This window comes from Delphinus delphis, chromosome 1 (assembly GCF_949987515.2).
Source record: "Delphinus delphis chromosome 1, mDelDel1.2, whole genome shotgun sequence".
Classification (NCBI taxonomy): domain Eukaryota; kingdom Metazoa; phylum Chordata; class Mammalia; order Artiodactyla; family Delphinidae; genus Delphinus; species Delphinus delphis.
In genome coordinates, this window is record NC_082683.1 from 2,164,729 (window position 1) to 2,185,694 (window position 20,966).

The 20,966-nt window shown below is 62.0% G+C and overlaps 1 protein-coding gene across 1 annotated transcript in view; it reads left to right on the forward strand.

Moving 5' to 3' along the window:
* The window catches only part of TP73 (tumor protein p73), a 69,686-nt gene that overhangs the window by 19,543 nt on the left and 29,177 nt on the right, over positions 1–20,966 (forward strand). The window contains exons 2-3 of the mRNA XM_060013271.1: positions 2,860–2,948; positions 3,371–3,491. Of these exons, the coding sequence (XP_059869254.1) occupies positions 2,890–2,948; positions 3,371–3,491 (180 nt within the window). The 5' untranslated portion in view covers positions 2,860–2,889. The remainder of the gene's footprint in view (positions 1–2,859; positions 2,949–3,370; positions 3,492–20,966) is intronic.

The following is a 20,966-nucleotide window of genomic DNA, read 5'->3' on the forward strand; positions in this document are numbered from 1 at the left end:
TCTGTGGGGAGGGAGGTGTGGGAGCCAGGGGAGGGAGGGGGCCTCGGGGAGATTCCCAGTGCTGACTTGCCTCCCCAGATGCTGGGCGGCAGGGGCTGCTGAGAACTGGGGCTGGGCTTTCGGAGAAACTGTCTTTAACTTCCATGCAGCTTTATTGAGGTGAAATTCACGTAACATAAAGCTAACCCCTTTACAGCAAACCCTCCAGTGGTGTTTAGCTCATTCACAGTGTCGGGCAACCATCGCCCCTGTCTTACTCCAGCAGTCTCCCCCCATGCCGTGCCCCCAGCCCCTGCAACCGCCAGTCTGCCTTTCGCCTCTGTGGACTCACCTGTTCCGGACGTCTCATAAATGGACTCGTATAGCACGTGGCTCTTTCACTCAGCATGATGTTCCGAGGTTCATAGTGACATGGCCGGTGTGCGCGATCATTGCTTTTCATGATGGAGTAATATTCCAGCGTGTGGACCGACCAGGCTTTATTTATTTGTTCATCCGTTGATGCACCTTCGGGCCGTTTCCACCTTTCCACTGTTGCGAATGGTGCTGCCGTGACCAGGGACAGGATCTTGCCGTCCACTTGCTGTGTGATGTTAGTCAAGGCGTTGTCTGTCTCTGGGCTTAGATGGTCCATTAGCAAAATGAAGGGGGTGGGACCAAATGGCCTGGGCCAGTTGAGCCTCGTGTTGGTACACCCTGCCCACACCAAGAGGCCCCTCTGACTAATCTCTGCTCATCCAAAAAGGACCAGCCTTGGAGAGTGGGTGAGGGTGCGTTTCCGCCCAGCTTCGGCACAGTGACCTGCTCCGGCCGGCATGTTCTGCTTCCTACCAAGTCCACCCTGTTCTGTGTTACCACATGGCCAGCTCCACGCCTTACTCAGCTCTGCTGGGTTTTGGATAGCTCAGCCCAGGATAGGAGTGATCTCCCCAGCACAGGAGGCATGCAAGTGAGCGCTGACCCGCCCCTTGTTAAAATCCTGTGGATTGTGTGCTGAGGGTTTGAGGTGAAGGGGGGAGGAGGCATGACTACGTTAATTTCCAATTCTGAGAAAACCACTTGGTTGTCCCTGCACTTACAGCTATGCTGTGTGACCTCGGCATGTCACATAACCTCTCTGAGACCTGGTCTCCTGAGAGTGGGTGGAGTGGCCTCCGAGCCTGCTGGAGAGTTGGTCTGTGGCCAGCACTTTCCAAGCTCTTTGTCCTGGCCATCCTCGCTCGGCCCCGCCCGGCCCCTCCCAGCTCGTGCCGCTGCTCCAGGGACGGTGGCCTGGCACGTGGCAGCCCCGGGAACAGGCCACCGGCCTCTCTCGGGGCCCACCGCCTGGGAACAGACGAAGTCTGTCCAAAAGGTTGCAGGCCGCACCCTCCCTCCCCCGACGGCCGTGGGCAGGTCTGGGCCTGCCCGCTTGGGCCCGGGCCTGCCCTCTTGGGCCCTGCCAGGCGGTGGCCAAGCTGATTCCCGTGGCCCCTTGCCAAGAGCCTGGAGGCTGGCCCAGGGGAGACATCACCTTGGCCTGGGTGGGGGCAGTGGGCAGGGTGGGCTCTGGTTTCCCTGCCCCTCCCCCCTACCGTAGGATAAGGGTTCAAGATGTGCCCGGTGTGGTCACCGCCACCTCCTCCTGGGTGGCTGTTTCGGGTGGGCATGGAGGCCCTCAGGAGGGGTGACAGTGGGGACAAAGGCCAGCGGGCACTGAGTCAGGATGCCCCAAGCCCTGGGCATCTCCTTGAAGGGGGGCCACTCGTGCAGTGACCCCTCCAGTGACAGAAGCTTCTCGGCCTCGGCCTTGGCGGCTGCCTCGTGGGGTTGACGCTGCTTTTGTGTCCAGGCCGTACGCAAGGATCCCACATCAGAGGTGAAAGGCCGCCCAGCCTGCAGCAATCGGGCACAGCCAGGCTCGTACCAGGGCCTCAGCTCCAGCCTCCGGTGCGCCCTGCACACGCCCTTCCCGGGGGCACCTGGGATCTAAGCTGTCGCCAGCTGCTGGGGCCTCAGGAGCCCCCAAACCTGGCTTGAGCCACCCCCCAGGCCAAACCTAGAGATACAGTTCGTAATAATAATGACCACGCGTGTTCCAGTGTAATTATGACCCGGGCACAGCAGAGACTTTATTTTTTTCTTTTGTTTTATTTTTTAATTTATTTTTTATTGATGTGTAGTTGAACTGCAAAGTAGTGTTAATTTCTGCTGTACAGCAAAGTGACTCAGTTACGCACATGTATGCATTCTTTTTCATATTCTTTTCCATCACAGTTTATCACAGGATATTGAGTATAATTCCCTGTGCTGTACAGTAGGACCTTGTTGTTCCCCTGTTTATACATACTAGTTTGTAGCTGCTCACTCTAAACTCCCACTCCATCCCTCCCCCAGCCCCCTCCCCCTGGGCAACCACAAGTCTGTTCTCTATGTGAGTTTGTTTTGGTTTCGTATATAAGTTCATTTGTGTCATTTTTTTTTTAGAGTCCACATGTAAGTGATTTCATATGGTATTTGTCTTTCTCTTTCTGACTTATCTAGTAGAGACTTGAAATTCGTGCTCCCAAGGGGCCCTGCAGCAGCCCCATGAGGGGATGCTGCTGTCACCCCCATTTCACGGGTGGCGGCTTTGAGAAGCTCCTGCTGCCCAGGCCCCCAGCCGGGTCTGAAGCCAGGCTGCCCACCCCCAGGCCTCAGTTCCCACCCCCAGAGAGGGCAGGATGAAGGGAGGGGCTGGGTGAAGGGCGTGTGCCTGGTTAGCCAGGGTGTCCTCAGGTGGTCCTTGTCGGCCCCGCCTACCACCTGTGCCCGAGGATGCTGGTTGAGGAGCGCAGAGGATGCCCTCCCAACCCGCACTCTTGTCCTTTCCTCCTGCAGAGCGAGCTGCCCTCGGCCGGGAGTGGGAAGATGTCGCAGTCCACCGCCACCGACGAGGGGGCCACGTTCCAGCACCTCTGGAGCTCTCTGTGAGTACCTCGTCTGAGCCCGCTGGACTCGGGGGCTGCGATGGACTCGGGGGCTGGACAGGGAGCTGCTGCCTTGGGCTTTCTCCTGGGGACGCAGGGTCCAATGTCTGGGCTTCTTCCTCTGACCAGCCCTCCAGAGGGGTTGGGTCCAGGGGACAAAGCCTGTGTGTGGCCACACCAGCCTGGCACTCACGCTAGCCTGGCACCACACCAGCCCTGGAGAGGTTGGTAGGGCAAGGGGGCCGGAGGCCGCAGGGGCTGAGGGTCAGGGAAGGAGTGGAGGAGACAAGGGGCTGAAGGAATCCGTGGAGGTGGGAGAGGGAGGCCCCCCCGCCGGGAGCTGCGGGCTGGCCTTGAGCTCCAGGCCTGGGCCATCTGGGCTGATGGCTGTGCTCTCTGTTCTGTTTCCCTCTTCTGTCTAGGGAGCCGGACAGCACCTACTTCGACCTTCCCCAGCCGGGCCAGGGGAATGATGAGGTGGTGGGCGGTGCAGAGGCCAGCATGGATGTCTTCCACCTGCAGGGCATGACCACTTCTGTCATGGTGAGTGGGCTGCCCTCTGCGGAGGACTCAGGGTAGGGGCAGTAAATGTGGACTGTCCTGTCCTGGGAGCCTGCAGAACCAGGAAACAGGCTCTCAGGTGTACGGCTTCCTCTCTGGGTTTGTCAGCACATTTCAGATGGCAAAGTGCAAGATGTATCAGCTCATGTAACTGTCAGTCCAGGTGTAGGAAGGCCTTCAGGCATGGCTGGATCCAGGTGTAGGAAGCCTTTCAGGCATGGCTGGTTCTAGGTGTATGAATGAATTCAGGCATGGCTGGATCCAGGTGTTCCAACAGCTGCCTCTCTGTCTCTTGCTCTGCTTCCCCCGTGGTGGCTTTGTTCTTACGCAGCGTCTCCTCTCATGGTAGGCTCCATCATCATCCCCCTCCCTGTGGGGAAGGACCCCTCTTTGCCCAGAGTCCAGCATGCCTACCTCTGAATGCCTATCGCTGAGCCATCCCTGTGCCTCTGATGGCCTGGGTCCCCTGAGACAGGGTCAGGATGGAGTGGAGTGGTGTGGGCTCTGCCCACCAACCGCACTGACTTATGGGGAAGAGCGCCCCGAAGGAAGCTTGCGCTGCTGTTTCCAGAGGAGGGAGGCTGGGTGGGGGATGCAGGGGCACCTGAGGCCCTGACAGCCGCCAGCCCTGCGGCGTCTCAGGCCTTGCCACGCTGGAGGAGGGTTGTGATAACCGGGTGGTGGCCACACTCCTGTCTCTCTCCCTGGCCGCCCACTGCCAGGCACTGGTGGGCCAGGAGGTGGGGGGCAGGAGAGACACAAGAGGGTGTATGAGGACCCCTGGCCCCGGGGAGGCCCAGCGACGCCTGCCGTCCCCAGCGCCCCCTGTGGTCACCTCCTTGGGACAGCCTCTGCGGGACCCGGGGCTGCTCCGTCCTGCCCACAGGCTTGCTGTGCAGCTCCTTCAGACGGGGACTTGTTGTGGGACCTTGGCTAAGTGCGTGAGGGAAGCACCTGGATCTGCCGCTTGCAGCTCCCCAGATGGGGGCCCCCTGGATGGCGGCTCACTGGATGGCCGCTGGCCCCCACAGCCCAGCACAGTGGCCTTGGGGCACCACACCAGGCCAGGGCCAGGGTGCAGGAGGGAGACGGAGCTGGGAACTCTGGAGGCGGGGGGGCGCTCAGAGTCTGGGCCCCTCTCCCTAAAGCCCCCTTCCAGATCGGAGCCCTCACCCCAACACACACCCGTCCAAGGCATCTGGTGAACAGTGGAGAAGATGGGGGCTCCGGTCGTGGGAACGAGTCAGGGTATAGGGGGTGGGGGATGAGGAAGGGTCCCTACGTCCTACGTCAGTGTCCGTCTCGGATGCTGGGCTGGCCCAGGGCCCGCTGGCCCGCATGGGGCAAGGAGAAGGCACCTGCTCGGGCAGTCGCAACTGGGGCAGGTGGGGGTCTGGGGGGCAGTGAGCTCCCTGTGACATCCTTGCTTCTGAGGATCCTCTCAGAGTGGCCCTGAGGAATCTGCCTGCCCAGCCCAGGCCTCCTGCCTCTGCTCAGGACACCATCAGAGCAGAAACATCTGCCTGTTATAGTCCCATTTTACAGGTGAGGAAGCCGAGGCAGACGCTGGGCCTGGGCGGGGCCAGGTAGTGCTGCCCTGTCCCTTTGGACCATTTCCTGTCTGCCAACATTTCGCCAGGGCCCAAGGGTCCTGACCTTTCACGGTCCCAGTCGCCCCTCCTGGACATCAGCGTCCTGGTGCCACTGTCGTGGGTGGGTCTCAACCTGTCAATAGTGATGCTCTGGGCTAGGATGCCTGGGGTGTTCACCTGAGCCCTGCTACCTGCACTGCGGGGTGGGATGGCGGGGGAGAGAAAGAGAGAGAGAGAGAGGAGACCCAGGGCTCTGCCTTTATTGGGGCTGAGGATGGGGTGCCTAGGGTTTGGGGGGTTGATTCGTTATTGGTGAATTTAAAACATAACAGTGGAATTAAACTGTGAAAGGGAGAAGTGGGGTCACTCCAAGGTCCATTATCTGGTCACCCAGGGCTTTCTGAACGGGAGCCTTCGGGGATGAGGCAGCTGGGCTCTTGACCTATAGTTGTATAGCTGTCGAGGTGCATGTCTTTGAAGTGGGCGCCTCACCCATCCACAGCCTAATGTCAGGCACTTACTTTACAATCAAAAAGCAAATTGTCAGGCAGGGCTTCCCTGGTGGCGCAGTGGTTGAGAGCCCGCCTGCCGATGCAGGGGACGCGGGTTCGTGCCCCGGTCCGGGAGGATCCCACATGCCGCGGGGCGGCTGGGCCCGTGAGCCATGGCCGCTGAGCCTGCGCGTCTGGAGCCTGGGAGAGGCCACAACAGTGAGAGGCCCGCGTACCGCAAAAAAAAAAAAAAAAAAAAGCAAATTGTCAGACACTCACCCTACATCCACTCTGGGGAGGGACAGGAGCTGCCCCCAGGCTCCAGGGAGGGAGGGCCTCTGAATGCGGTCTCCTAAGAGACCTGTCTCTGTAGTTGCAGAAGCCTCCACCTCCCCTCCTCCCAGCTGCCCAGCTCACCCCCTGGAGGGCAGTAGGCCCAGGAGACCCCAACGACCCAGTGTCAGGAGCGGACCAGCTCTGGGCTCCTGTGGGGTGGGACGCCCCCCCTCCAGGGAGGATGTCTGATGCTGAGAAGGTCTGGGCCAGGGAGGGCAGGACACCCCTCTCACCAGCTGTGGGGTAACCAGGATGGGGCCTCTCACCTCTGCCAACAAGAGGGCCGAGTCTCTCAGCTAGTGCCACGCCTCTTAGTAAAAGTCCTGCAGGTTCCCAGAGGTGGGGGTGCCCAGAACCACGCTGGCCCTGGCTGGGGGCAGGGGTAGGTGTGGGGAGCCAGGCCCCCTCCGAACGCCGCATCCTGACCCCTGCCTGACATCGTGTAGCCCAACCCTCACCCTCATGTAGCCCAGCGCAGCCCAGAGGGAAAGGCGAGGCTCAGAGACACAGCTGGACAGCTGGGCAGCTGGCTGCAGAGCCCACTGCCTAGCTGCCTTGCAGAAGGGCCTCTGCCTGATGCGTCCAGAGGCCTGGAGCAGGGGCCCACGGAGTCCAGGGTGCAGGCAGGAAGCCCCGCAGAGTTGAACTGGGTGCTGTTGTCTTAAAGTCCAGACTGGAGGCTGAGAAGACCTGACCTTCTGGCCAGAAAACAGCCCTGGCAGACGCTGTGCTGCTGAGGGTGACCTGGTGATGCTGGGGTGCGGGTGGGGACTCCTGAGTGCCTCAGCCCCACCCCCGTGGCTCCATTCCCACCCACCAGCAGGTCCCTCATCAGGGAAAGCCTGGGGCTCAGCAGGGAGGGGGGTAGCCCCTCCTCCAGGCTGGTAACAGGTCAGGTGCTCCCCAGGCCAGGCTCCAGGTCAAGAAAGCAGCAGCTGTAGAGTCAAAAGTTCGCACTTGCCACCCGCCCTGTAGTCACGATTCAGGCCCATGTGAACGCGTGCGTGCACTCGTGCACACACACACGGGCCCCCATGCCGCTCCCTCTGGCCGCTGTCCTCTGAGATGAAGGGTGCCCGTACCCCAGCCCCGGGCTCTGGGGCCACCCCCCCAGCCGGGTCGTGGGGCTCATCCAGGAAAAGGCTGAGGCCGAGGCAGGCACAGCCGTCGCATCGGGGGACACTGGTCCTTGCGGGTGGCACACACTGTGGTCTGGGGGCCTTGGGTCTCCACCCTGCTCGGTTGCCTTGGTGACCAAGCAGATTACTTCCTGCCGGACCTGCAGGTTCCTGAGCAGCACCCCGGCCCTGTCAGGAAACAGGCCGTTGCGGACCCCCGGGACGCCCTTAACCGCTGCTTCAGTGGCCGGTGGGAACAGGCGGAGTGGGAGGGGCCTCGCCCGAGGAGCCAGTCTGTCCCGGGTTCGAGTCCCCATGTCTCTGAGCCTCGGTGCCCTCACTTGGGGACCTGGGGTGACAGGCCGTATGGGGTCCCAGCAGAGGCTCCGCCAGCCCTGTGGGGCCTCGGGCCACCCTCCTCCCATGCTGGGCAGCTGAGGAAGCCGAGTCGGGCAGTTAAAGGAGAAGGAGAAGGGCCCCTATGGGAGCACTTGGCCCCTCGGCCTTGGAGGAGTCCCAGAGCACAGGTTCTTGGTGGGGACGCTGAGCTCCCTGAGGTCGTTGCAGCCAGGGTCCACCGCACCACAGGGCCGAGATGGTGCAAAGGGCATCGGGGGCTCGGAGGTCAGATCCCACCCCTGCCTCTTCTTTGCTTGGAGAGTTATTTGACCCTCTGGGCCTCAGTTTTCTTGTCTGTAGAATGGGCCAGTGAGGATCTAAGCCAAGGTTGCGAGGAAGATTGATGGTGCCTGACCTGTAGGAACGCATGACAAACACTAGACGTGATGCTGAGACCAGGGACAAGGGCTGAGTTTAAGAGAGCTGTTCCCCCTGGAACCCAGAACAGTGGAGCCAGGGAGGGCCCGGGAGCAGCTGCTTCCAGCCCCAGAGCCCGCTGTGCCCGGGAAGGACCCGGCGCCCCAGGTCCACCTTGGGGCCCTTCGGTGGAGCTCCTGCCCTGTGTGGTGGCCTCCAGTTCTAGCTGTTCCTGTAGACCCCCGGCGGCTCACCCATGACAGGCACCTATAAAATAGGCCCCCACCTCCTTCAAGGGGAGAGAGGGGAACACCCGGCCTCCTGTGGGCTCGAAATGAGGGCTGCCCAGAGGACACGAGGTGGGAGGTGACTCCTGGGCCCCCGGCGGGTGTGGTGACAAGGGGAACCTTGTAGGGTCTCCCCTGGCCCTGGAGGCCCTCACAGTCTGAGAGGAGCATGGACAGGATGAAGCCCCCCATGGTGAGTGCTCATGGGGTCCCGAGCAGGCAGCGGCCGTATGCACCCCGTGCTGGGTCTGGGCCTGGGCTTTGGGCCATCCAGGCTTTCTGATTCTCAGTGTCCCTCAGGACAAAACGGGGGCAGGGGGACTTCCTTGCCGGTCCAGTGGTTAGGACTTGGTGCTTTCACCGCTGAGGGGCCTGGGTTCGATCCCTGATGGGGGCACTGGGATCCCGAAAGCCTCCAAAAAAATGGAAGGGGGCAGGTTTCTGGCCAGCTGTGACGGTGCACGAACGGTTGAGATGGAGGAAAGGGGAGCTCGGTTGAGGATGGGGCTGGTTGAGGTTGAGGCTGGCGGGCTCTCCTCCCTGACCATCCCTTCCCTGTTTCTCCCGCCCATCCTCCTGGAGTCTGAGCACCTCCTGCCACCCTGGCTGCCCATGCCTGCCCCCTCCCTGCATCCCTTCCCGCCTCTCTCGGCGCCTTTCTCCGGTGACAGCTGTTGTGGGCGCCTGGGCCGTAGAGGGGGCTGTGTCTGGGGGCTGATCCACCCTGGAGCCCTGCCGGCCCCTCCCCAGGTGCCCAGTGAGCTACGCAGGGGACAGACACCAGGGTTAGAACCTGCAGCCACTCGGGACCTTGAGACCCCAGCGGTCACGCAGGACAGGCCTTCCTGGCCTGGGGAGGGGGCATTTCTCCCCAGGCCTGGGAGCAAGGAGGGCGCAGTCCGGTAGTACACTCCCTGGAGCAGGCATTGTCAGAGAACAGAGCCAGCCCCCAGAGGGATCCGGTGCGCTGAGGGAGGGCCTGCCGCCCCGAGGACGTAGGGCCGGAGCTCAGGGACGGTGAGCCCCGCCAGCTACCGGATCACAGAGCCACCTGCCTGTGGGTGTCTGCAGGTGGTGTGAGGAGTTTGACCTGGAGTTGACACATCACTGGTGCCCTTCTGGTGACTCACCCCTTCCTGCGCAGGTGGGCCGTGCAAGAAAATATCCCCCCTGCCCTGCTGCCGCGAGTCCTGCGGAAGTAGTCAGTGAGGTGGGGTCCCGGTAGGTTAAACTCAGAAGAGCAGGTGCCGCGGGCCCGGCGGGGTGACTTGGGAGGGCAGCGCTGGCAGCTGAGGACTAAGCCAGGAAGAGTTCCTGGGGACAGGGGCCCCGGCTCCCCCTTCCCTGTCCCAGGATGGCCAGGATTTTGGATAAATGCGCAGGAAGTGGGTGATGCTCTGGGGCAGGTGCCGGAGCTCCGGCACTTTGAGAGCTGGAAACGTGCTCTCGTCCACGCTGGGAATCCCAGTCTGGCCCAGGCTCACGCTGTGGGGACCGTGCTGGTTCTCAGGCCGCAGGTGCCCCCGCAGTGTGGGTGGGGCGTGGCACCTGGGCCTTCAGTGCTTCCAGCAGGGCTCAAGAGAGGAGGTCTTCCTGACCTGACCCTGCCTCCCTGTGGGCAGCCTCCAGTCTGGGCACACGTGTGGCCAGCCCCTCCTGGGCCCTGCCTTGTGCCCTGCAGGCCTGAGCCCGAGTGCAGACCGAGGCCAAGGCTGCCCTTCGGCCGCGCCAGCCGTCCAGGGTCCCGCGGAGCCCTGGCCGTCTTCTGCCCAAGGTCTTTGCCTGCCTGCTCGCTCCCCTGCTGCATTACTCAGCTGTGCTGCGTGACACGTCACCGCCAACGGAGGGGCTTAAAGCAGCACCTGTTTATTGTCTCACGGCTTCTGTGGGTCGGGAGTCCTGCGTGTCCCCACTGGGCCCCCTGCTCAGGGTCTCACCAGGCTGTACTCAAAGTATCAGTGAGGACTCTGCCATCTTGTCTGAGGCCGGGACCTCTTCCAGGCCCTGGCTGTTGGCAGAGCTCAGTTTCAGGTTCTCACTGGCCATTGGCCCAGGGCCACTGTTCTCGGCTTCTAGAGGCCGCCCGCCGCACCCTGCCACGCGGGCCCTCCACAGCCTGGCGGTTTGCTCCTGAGGCCATCAGGAGGAGGCTGCCCTGATTAGTCAGGCCCACCCAGACAGCGTCGCTTCTGATCAACTCGAATTTTACCCCATGTTGCGCAACGCCCTGTGCTTGAGCCCAGGCCCTCCCCCTCCTCTCCTACCTGCCTGTGTGTCCCTCCATCCAGCCACCTGCCAAGCCCCCCGGCCCTCTTGGGAGAAGCCCTGGCAACACCCACGGGAATCTCACTGACCGACAGTCTCCCCCCCTCCCCCCCTCCCCCACCCCACCCCGGCCTTCCCGCCTGCGGGCATCCTGTTAGGAAGGCTCTCGGCCGCTGCCTCTGGCCAGAACTTGCAGCCGGGGCCCCGCTGCAGACCCCCTTCCTGAACATCGGTCTGCCCCCCAAACCTTGATGTCTCATTGTGAGTGGGGGACACCTGTGCATTGGGAGTAACAGCGATGGCCACACGCAGTCACGGGGGCTCAGGCCGCATGTGCTGAGCTGTGTTTCTGGCTGCAGCCGCCGAGGCGCCCAGAGCCTGAGCCGGGGGCTCCCGGCCCAGCCCCTTGGGGGCAGCGCCTGGCTGCACGTCCCCTGCCTGGGATCCCCCTTTCCCTCAGCCAGAGGAGCTGGGGGGCTGGACACGTCACGGGCTCCTCGGGCTGGCCTCCCTCTGTGCAACCCCGCTGCTCCCAGCTCCCCGGGATGTGCTGAGGACAGGCCGGGAGAGAGACGGGGTCTACATGCCGTCTTCTCGGCACCTTGCGAGTTTTTAAGCTCTCCTTGGGGGATGGAAGCAGCTGGGCTCTGGGGGCTTGGAAACTTCACATCCACTTTCACGTGATCTGGGCCTGGTTGATCTCCCAGGGATGATCCCAGCCCCTGTGCCAACTTGGTGTCAAAGACGGTTAAGTTACAGTGGTTGGTCCTCCAGAAAGGGAGTGGCTGTGAGCACCGCGAAGCCGCCGGGGAGGCAGGCCCCCATCTCTGAGCCCCTGGCAGTGCTGAGGGCAGTGCCGTCCATGCACTGCGATGGGCGGGGCTCCAGCGGTCCTCCTTCTGGACCACCTCCCTCTCACTCCGGGGGCTCGGCAGCAGTGGGGACACGGCCAGCGGCAGGCCGGGCAGTGTCTGGGGTGCGGGCTCTGGGCTGCGTTGGGCCACACCCAGATGCTCACTCCGTTGCCAGGCTCCCTGTGGGGTTCCGCAGGCAGCAAACCTCCCTGAGTGCGTCTCGTCTCTGCTCAGCCCTTTGGAGCAGCCCTGGAGGGCCACCACATTCCCTAGGCAGGAGTGAGATTCGCTCCACCCTGGGCACAGGGCCGGAAGCGCCATCTGTTCCCTGCCCGGTGGCCTGGCTCTGCCTCCCGAGCTCTTGAGGGCCCGGGCTGGCCCCCTGATGCTCTGGGGTGGAGGCCTGTGGCCCCCAGGGCCTCCCGTAGGCAGCATCTCAGAAGGAGCCAGGCGCAGCCTCACTGCAGAGGTGGCCCATGGCCCCGCGGCCGCCCCCTCCCTGCGCAGCCGCCTTGGTGCGGTCCGACCCAGCAGTGGGCAAGCTGAGGCCTGCCCTGGACTTTGATGAATAGTCATGAGGAATAAAGGGGTGGGCCGCCCGTTCTGTTGTTAGATGCAGCTAGTTGACAGGACCAAGGCAGATGGAGAGGGCCAAAGTGCCCACGGCCAGCCCACATGTTCTGCAGCGTCCTGTGCTTCTGCCCGCCTAGCCACGGAGCCTCTCTGCCTGGGTCCACCCTGCCGGGCAGCCGCACCCCTGCCCCCGGCTCCCCGGCCGCCCATCCCCATGCCTCGCCCCGCAGCACGCCAGCTCCCCGGCGTGTGCAGACCCCCGTGCGCCCACCATGCTGTACGTCAGTGACCCCGTGCAGCACTTCGCCTCGGTAGGTGCGCGTCGTGCATCCTTTTCAGGGGGCCTTGGCGGGGCTTTTGCCGTGGTGGAGGATGCACGGGGCATTCTCTTGTCTGTCGCCCTGCTCGGCACCTGGGGCCGGAGGGGATGCCGCCATCCAGGGTGAGCAGAGGCAGGCAGGAGGCGCCGACGGGCTGGGGCTGGCCCCAGGCGCGGAGGCAGGTGCCTGCCCATCCTCAGAAGCTCTGGGGACCAGTGCCCACTGGCTGGGCAGGACCGACAGCCAGGGGGAGGAGGGTGGGTGAGAGTCTGGTCAGCTGGTGGCCTTCCCCAGAGACGTGCAGGTTTCCCTCACTCCCCGGCTTTGGGCTGTCTGAGGCTCAGGGCGGGCTGCCCCACCTGCCCGGCCCTGCCCCCGGCTGCAGGAGCTCAGTGTGCCCTGGAGGCTGTCTTTGCTCCCTGGGCTCTGGCTGGCTGTCGGGCTGCCACCACCTGCTCCCAGGACAAGAGCATCCTCACCTGGGAAGCTGCTCATTTGGCTGTGGGGGCAGGAGTGTTTCCTGCCGGCCAAGCTGCGGGTCAGGGGCTCACAGAAAGCTGGCTTCGAGGTGTCCTGTTGCCCCTCACGATGGCGGTGGGCCGGGCAGAGGGAAGGAAGGGACCGCAGCTTGTGCCTGGCCCCTGTGGCCTGAGCCCCGGGAACCTGGTCTCATTTCCAGGTGTGCCCAGTCCCTGGGGCCAGCGGTCACCAGGCTGCTAGTTGAGCAGGTTGAGCTGGGGCTCAGCTGCTCCCCATCGGGCCTTTTTCCTGCCGGGGAGGTGGATGGCGTGGGGGCCACGGGTACCACCTGCCCTGTGGGAGACCCAGCAGCGGGCAGAGGGTTGGGATGGACAGCTGGACAGAGTCCAGGTGTCGCCAAGCTCTGCGGGTGGAGGACAGGAGCCATGAGCGCAGAGCCACAAAGAGCTGCGGTCCCTTGGCCCTGTGCGCGCCCAAAGGTGTGTTTGTGTGTGCGTGTCTGAGCGTGTGAGTGACAGTGGGTGTGTGTGCTCTTGTTCGCATTGTGTGTTGGAACAGGTATGTGTCTTTGTGCCTGCAGGTGGGTGTCCCCAGGCAAGGCCATGGGAAGAGTAATGCCGTGTGTGGGGGACCCAGGAGGGGTGAGGGGTGTACGGCCCATCTACACGGGCTGACCCAGGCACTGGCTCCGTTCACTCACATCTGGAAGCTTCATGGCCTCTCCCACCCACGGCATGAGCTTTTCATCTGAAACCCAGCCCTGGAAAAGGGTGCAGCCCCGGGCGGGCCACAGCTAGAGTCCTCATGGCTCCCTTCTGTCACTTATTCCGTTACTGACTCATTTACCCACTAGCACCTGTCACTGGGCTCATACAGTGGCCAGGGGCTCCCCGGGGAGCAGCCTTGTACCCCCAGCCTCTCCATGAAGATGGTGCGTGAGCCGGGAGGGACTGTCTCCCTGCCGCCTGGGGGTCTGTAGTCATACACGGAACCCAAGGCAGAGCCAGAGGCCCAGGGACCTGGAGACCAGTGTCCCTGCCCGGCCAGCTGAGAAGCCCCGCGGACACGCAGGACTCTGGTATAATCTTTTCTCTCGAACAAAATGGGTGTCTCGGTGTAAGTCAGCCGAGGCTGCAGCTCATCGCCTTTCAGGGAGTGGGAGGGGTCCGTGATGGGAGGCACGGGCCCCCCCCACCCCGGCTCCGGGCCTTGGAGCGTCGCCTTCCTGCAGGAGCTGTCGGCAGCAGGGGGCCGCTGGCGTCCACCCTGCTGCCGCCGCCGCCCCACCCTGGGGACCAGCAATGGCCAATCTCATCATCACCCGGCTTCCTGTAGACCCAGGATGACCGTGGCCTGTTCATTCGTTCGGTCAGCAAGTGCCTAGAGCAGCTCTGATGGCAGGTAGAGGCTGCTGGAGCCCCTTCCGGGCCAGCTGGGCTGGGCTGGGTCGCACGGATCTGTGAAAGTGTCTCCGTTTCCGTCCCGGAGGGAGAGTATCTGTGATCTTACCACTGCATGCAGAGGGGAAGTGGTATGAACAAAAAGGGTTGAACTTGAGGTCGTGCGGTCGCCTTTGTGGTTATCGCGAGCCCACTGGGCAGGGAAGGGGGCGTGGAGCTGCAGGATGCTGTCGGGGCCCCTGCCTGGGTCTCCTGTGGGACCCACCTTTCTTTTTTTTCTTTACCTCTTTTTTTTTTTTTTTTTTTTTTTTGCGGTATGCGGGCCTCTCACTGTTGTGGCCTCTCCCACTGCGGAGCACAGGCTCCGGACACGCAGGCTCAGCGGCCATGGCTCACGGGAACAGCCGCTCCATGGCACGTGGGATCTTCCCGGACCGGGGCACGAACCCGTGTCCCCTGCATCGGCAGGCGGACTCTCAACCCCTGCGCCACCAGGGAAGTCCCACCTCTTTTTTAAAAAAAATATTTATTTATTTATTTGGCTGCACCGGGACCTTTAGTTGCGGCATGTAGGATCTAGTTCCCTGACCAGGGATCGACCAGGGATCGAACCCAGGCGCCCTGCATGGGGAGCACAGAGTCTTAACCGCTGGACCACCAGGGAAGCTCCCCGGGACCCACCATTCTGAGCCCCGGTTCTGATGCTGCTGCCCGTAGCCCACGCTGTGCCAACGGCCCACAGCTTCCCGGTCAGGGCTGGACAGCCCCCTGCCGTGGCCCACTTACTGGGGTCCTTCAGCTGGTGCCGGGGTGGGCTTACTGCTGGTCCAAGCATCTTCTCCCACCTACACAGACCAGCAGCTCACGGGGCAGAAGGGAGTCAGGGGCACGCCCCATGGGCCCCTTCTCAGATGGGATGAGCGCGGAGAGTACCCAGACTCTCCAACTTTCCCCGTCCACTCCTCTTTTGGGTGGGCATCCAGGGACCCCACCAGCCGCCTCCCAGGCTCCTGTTTCACTGTGTATCAGTTTAGACTTGCAAGAGATGAGAAGGGCTGTGCTGGACAGCACTGGCTCCCCCATGCCTGCCTCTGTTGACGGGCCCAGGTCCATCTGGGCCGCAGGGTCATCGAAGGCTTGGTCTCGGGTGACTGGGCCTGGCCCCATGCCACAGTCCCATGGGCCAGGCCCATGGTGGGCGTCGTAGGTGTGTGCCCTGAGCTGGGGTAGCACGGGAGGGCACAGCGCTTGGGTCTCCCCTGCAACCTGGAGCAGGGTCCCACCTGTCGCTATGGACGGGACAGCTCCTATAGGAGGGGCAGCCTTGGACAGGAGGACCCCAGGAGGGAAAAGTCAATCAGTGCTTTAAGAAATATTTGCTGAGTGCCTGCTACTGCCTATGAGGGCACACAGGAGGAGGGCGTGATCCCTCGTGAGTTCTAGAGGCTGCCTGGGCTGCAGTGCTGAGAGCAGACCACAGGAGGGCAGGGCAAGGCTGGGAGCCGGCTGGAGGCCCGGGATGGAGAGGGATGTAGGCACCTTGGACCGGGTGGGAGCAGGGGAGGGGCTGAGAGCCCTGGGGTTCCAGACGGACGGGATCTGCTGATGGGCTGGGGGTTTGGACCCAGGTGACTGGGTGAAGGGAATGATCACTTATTCAGCTGGGAAACTGAAGAAGTGGGATTTGGGGTGAAAAGTAAGCGTTCTGCGTTGACTGTGCCGTGTGTGAGACGCAAGCAGCAGACGGAGGACCGTGGGAGGTGGGATGGAAGTAAGCGTGGAGTTTCTGAAGCCGCGGGAGGGAGGGAGGGAGGGAGGGGATGTGCGGTGCGGGCAAAGCAGGTCGAGCCCAACAAGGGCCGCCCAGTGGAATGGAGGCATCACGGGAGGTGGTGGGAAGTGATCGGTGAGAGGGAGGCTGTTTGATCTCTGGAATAAGGGCAGGAGAGGACCGAGGCCAACGCCCAGGCTTCTGGAGCCTCGCGGATGGGAGGGCGGTGCGGAGCCGGGGCGCATTGGCTGGGGCAGCGCTTGGACACTTCGGGGCAGGAGTCCTGCGTGCTGGAGGGTGTGGGTGGAGGTGACCACTGGGGAGTCTGGCACAGGTGGGGTTCACAGTCAGGGCGGGGTGGGGCCCCACGCAGGGAGAGGGTCGGAGCCGAGCACAGGGAGAGACGCCACCAAGCAGACGAGAGGGGCGGCCTGGGAAGCGGGGGGAAGGGCGGCACGATGCTGGGAGGTGGGAGGCGACGAGGACAGAAAAAGGACGGGCCTCTGGGGACCTGGCAGGAGGCAGTCCCGTTCCGTGACTGGGAGAGGACAGAGCTGAACTGGGAGCAGGTAGGCCCTGGGCTGGGGACAGAGCAGCAGCCTCTCCCTACCGCGCGCTGAGAGGGTACAAGGCTCTCGGGGCTCGGGGAGGGACTGACCTTTCCGGAAGGAGATGCCGGAGCCTGATTCAGGGGGACAGAGGGGTCGCCCCATCAGCCGGGCTCGCTGGCCCGGCCTCCTGCCCCTTCGCCAGGTTCTAGTTCTATCCCCGCAGTGCCAGCCCTCTGGCATCCCCACTTCCACGTAATACATCCCCCTCTGCCCCCCATGGGTGACTGTCCCTTCTCAGCTGGCGGAAAATCCACCTTCCTTCCTTCTTTCACTTGGCCAGCACCTGGGAGCTGTTCCTGGGCCCCTCCTGCGGCGCCCAGCATCCCTCTCTTTAGGGCCTGTCAGCCTGACCGGCATCGTGCTGGCCCCGTGCTGCTCCCACTCGACTCGGAGCTAGAGGGTCCCTCCTGCGTTCAGTCCCCCGTGGGCTCCCGAAGGGAGGGTTCTGCTCCTCTGAGCAATGTCCCGCCCTCGGCCCCGCGGCTCTCTGGCCCTCTCAGACATCTGGGTCTAGACCTCCCCAGTGCCTGGGCAGGTGGTGGCATCTTCCTGGAGGAGCACCCCTGGCCCGGCCGCCCCCCGCTGGGTTGCTTTTGTCTTCTTCCTTTGCCGTCAGCCTGTTCTGAAGCCTGGTTCGCTGCTTCTCTGCTGTCCCCTCATGGGAGTTAAGCTCTGGAGGCTGGAGGGTGCAGGGTACGGGCTGCGTCTCTGTGCCCACCGCTGTCTCCCAGGGCCTGGGCGGTGCCCGGGAGATGTGTGTTGAAGGGCTGAGCTGCACCCCCTGCCGGGAAGCTGGTCCTGGCTTCAGAGCTGGAGGGAGGGGCCGGGGTCGGCCCTCAGGACTCACTGAGTAAGTCCAGGCCGTCCCCAGTTCTGTGGGCTGCCCCCTCCTCCCCTCTGTGCCATCCCGCAGCACCCTCCCTGCCCCTTCGTTGCACTTGTCACAACTGTCCCCACTGAGGAGGGCCGCCTCCCCGTGATGGCCCCCTTGGTGTCCTCAGTGTCTGGTGCAGGCGGGGCATGCTTAGCGTCTACAGGATGGACAGACAGACGGACAGAGTGGTGGATGGATTAAAGGATGTCAGGGGACACGTGGCTCAGGCTCTGGGGGCGCAGGCAGGGGGTGAGGGCAGACCGCCCCCCAGTGGTGCTCAGGGAGGAGAGAGGAGCCCATACCCCTGCCATACCCCTCGAGCTGGGCCTGTGACAGATCACCAAGCTCCCCACTTTCCTTCCAGGCTCTCAGCATGCTGGGAGGTGGGGCGTGGACTGGGCTCGTTTCCTGATGGTTAAAAAAAAAATCTCTGCATCCCATGGGTCACCTGCCTGTTTCCTGGCAGCTCCGCAGAGCCTGGCAAGGGCGCAGCCTGAGACTCCAGACCCCCCGGGGGACCCTGTGGAGGCTCTCGGGTCCAGGCTGCGCCCTCACTGTCTCCGCAGCGCCGTCTGCAGGCGGAGGCTCCGGCTGCAGGTCCTGCAGGCACACGCCTCCCTGGCAGCCCAGAGCAAGGTGTGGAAAGTTCCACATGGCCCTGACTAGGATTGGGCAAGGCCCCGTGAGAGGAGAGAGCGTATGTGCATATTTTCAGGAGGAGAGGGAGCCTTCCCCCCAAGCACAAGTCGAATCTTGTTGGCATTTCCATCCGTTTAATCACAGACTCCTGGAGATGCTGTGGGAAATACCAGCGGGATGGAGGTCCTGCTCCGAGTGGGACGGGTTATCTCCCAGCCAGAGCCTAGACGGCCTGTCAGTCACTTACCTCTGGGCGAGGCTGCACCCAAGCCCAGACATGCCTGCCAGCGAAGATCACGGAGTTGGAAGTTTCATTCTCTATTTTTTGAAAGTCTGGTTTTGGTATCCTCCGGGGAGCACGGGGACACTGGGGGTCAGAGCAGACAGAGAACGCCAGAGGAGGGGCACCTGGCCGACCCTCCCCAGGTAGAGCCTCTGAGATCAGACCCCAGGGCCTCAAACCTGGGGTGACAGTGGTGACAAACAGACGCATGTCTGCCCCACTCTAACCCTAACCCTAACCTTTCCCCAGCACAGGAACAGGATGAACTGGGTCACGCAGGGTAGAAGCTTGGGTCAGGAGGTGCTGTACCTGAAGTGGGAGTGATGGGCTGGGGGCCTCACTGCAGGAGGTGACAGTTGAGCAGGAGGGGAATGGGGAGGGGCCACAGGGCAGGGGGCCCGGCAGAGCGCGGGGGGCAGGGGGCTCCACCTGGTGACCTTTGCACCCAGCCCCCCTCCTATTTGGATGCACACTCTGGTCCCATGACGAAGACGCAGATAACACTACAGTAAGTCCCCTTACATACGAACCTTCGAGCTGCGAACTTCCAAAGACACGAACGTGCGTTCTTGTGTCCAATCACGTGAGTTAGTTCACGTGTCTGGCGTACATTGTACGTCCATTGTACGTTGTAGAGGACGCGTGCGTTCTCTACAAGCGGTTGTGCTTCTGTGTACTTTACTGTACAGGACTGAATCGAGTACAGTAGTACAGTACCTTTATTTCAAGCCCAGCGTGTCCGGAAGCAAGCGTAAAGCAGCGGTGATGTAGCTGGTCCTGTTGAGAAGCTCCAGGAGAGACAAGAGGAAGAAGTAACTGAAGAACCGAAGAGAGTCACGATGCAGGAAATGGCAGGGGATTTTCTATATTTGAGGAGGCGCTGTTAGGATTTGAGGCACAGGACGCAAATGTAGAACAGTACGTGAAGGTTGCAGCAGCCGTTCAGAATGCAATCCAGTGCTACCGTGTCATCTAGGACGAGAAAAAAAGAGCTACTACCCAGACATCGCTGGATCGTTTTTTCAGGAGGGTAGATGGAATTGAATCCAGCAAGGAACCAAAACCTGTGCCATCAGCATCAGGCGTGAGTGACATTGCAGCTCGCCCTCCGTCTCCTACAGCTGACGATCCTTCAGCTCTACCCTCTCCCACCTCCTCTCCCTCCTCCAGTCAGTAACTCTTCTTGCCTGTTCACTCGACGCCAGCCCCTGTATTTCAGCTGTTGTACTGTACTACTGTACTTTTCAAGGGACTGTACTGTAAGATTAAAAATGTTTTTTTGGTTTTTTTTTTTTTGCGGTACGCGGGCCTCTCACTGTTGTGGCCTCTCCCGTTGCGGAGCACAGGCTCCGGACGCGCAGGCTCAGCGGGCATGGCTCACGGGCCCAGCTGCTCCGCGGCATGTGGGATCCTCCCGGACCGGGGCACGAACCCGTGTCCCCTGCATCGGCGGGCGGACTCTCAACCACTGCGCCCCCGGGAAGCCCTAAAAATGTTTTCTTTATTTTTTGTGTTTGTTTTTTTTTAACTTTTTATTTTTTTTAATTAATTTATTTATTTGGTTGCACCGGGTCTTAGTTGTGGCACGCAGGCTCCTTAGTTGCGGCTCACCAGCTTCTTAGTTGTGGCATGTGAACTCGTAGTTGCGGCATGCATGTGGGATCTAGTTCCCTGACCAGGGATCGAGCGTGGAGTTTTATGCACTGCGCCACCAGGGAAGTCCCTTGTGTTTGTTTTTTATGTATTAGTTGTGTGAAAAGTATTATAAACCTATTACAGGACAGTGCTGTACAGCCGATTGTGTTAGTTGGGTACCTAGGCTAACTTTGTTGGACTTAACGAACAAATTGGACTTATGAACGCGCCCTTGGAATGGAACTCGTTTGTTATGTAGGGGACTTACTGTATTTACCATATTTCCAATTTTTGCAAAGAGGTCCCCTGCTGGACCACACAGCCAGGCCTTGCAATGGGACTTGGGCAACTTGAATACCGGTGCACAGAGGCTGACCTTGGGGGGCAGCCTGGAGCCTGTTCCCTCAGGGCTGTGAGGGCACTCTGCAGGCCCTGGGGCAGCGCTAGATGCATGGTGGGTGCTGAAAGCCGCAGGGGAAGTGGGGTGCAACAGACAGCGCAGGGGTAGGCAGCATGGGCATGTCCGCTGGGACCCAGCGAGCTCTGGAGGGACGGCGGGAGGGAGGGAGTTGGGAGGAGCTGTGAAACTTCAGGCTGGTGGGTCGCCACCTTGCACATCTGGGAAGGTCACGGGTAGATTTTGCTTGGAGCTGCATTGGGGCTTCTTGGGGTTTTTTTGGGAAACATCCTCACTCCCCGTTGTCAGGGGTCTCAGGGAAAGCGTGGAGGACAGCGATAGGGCCTCCCCGGCAGCCGGGCCTCCCCTTCTGGGGTCTCGAGTGTCCGCTGCCTGATCCTTGTAAGCCTGGCTGAGGTCCCAGAGTGAGAGGACCCTCAGCAGGAAGCCCAGGCCAGCTGCCGCCAACTTGCTGGCTCTGCACAGAGCAGCCGGGGAGACCTGCTTCAGCTTCTAGAAAGAGCTGAGGGTCACGGGTGTGAGATACTGCACGCGCTTAGCCAGGGTGCCGTGGAGCATTTGCTGTGGCTTCACAAAGGCGTGGACAGTTATTTTGGAGGCTTATGGCCAGAGGAAAAGGGATGCTCCCCTCCCCCAATTAAAAAAGACAAACCTTGATCCTTTAGTTCCTTTCAGTCTGGTGGGACCTTAAATACTGCTGCTCGCAGGACCCTCCTCTGTTAAAAACGCACAGGCTGGGACTTCCCTGGTGGCG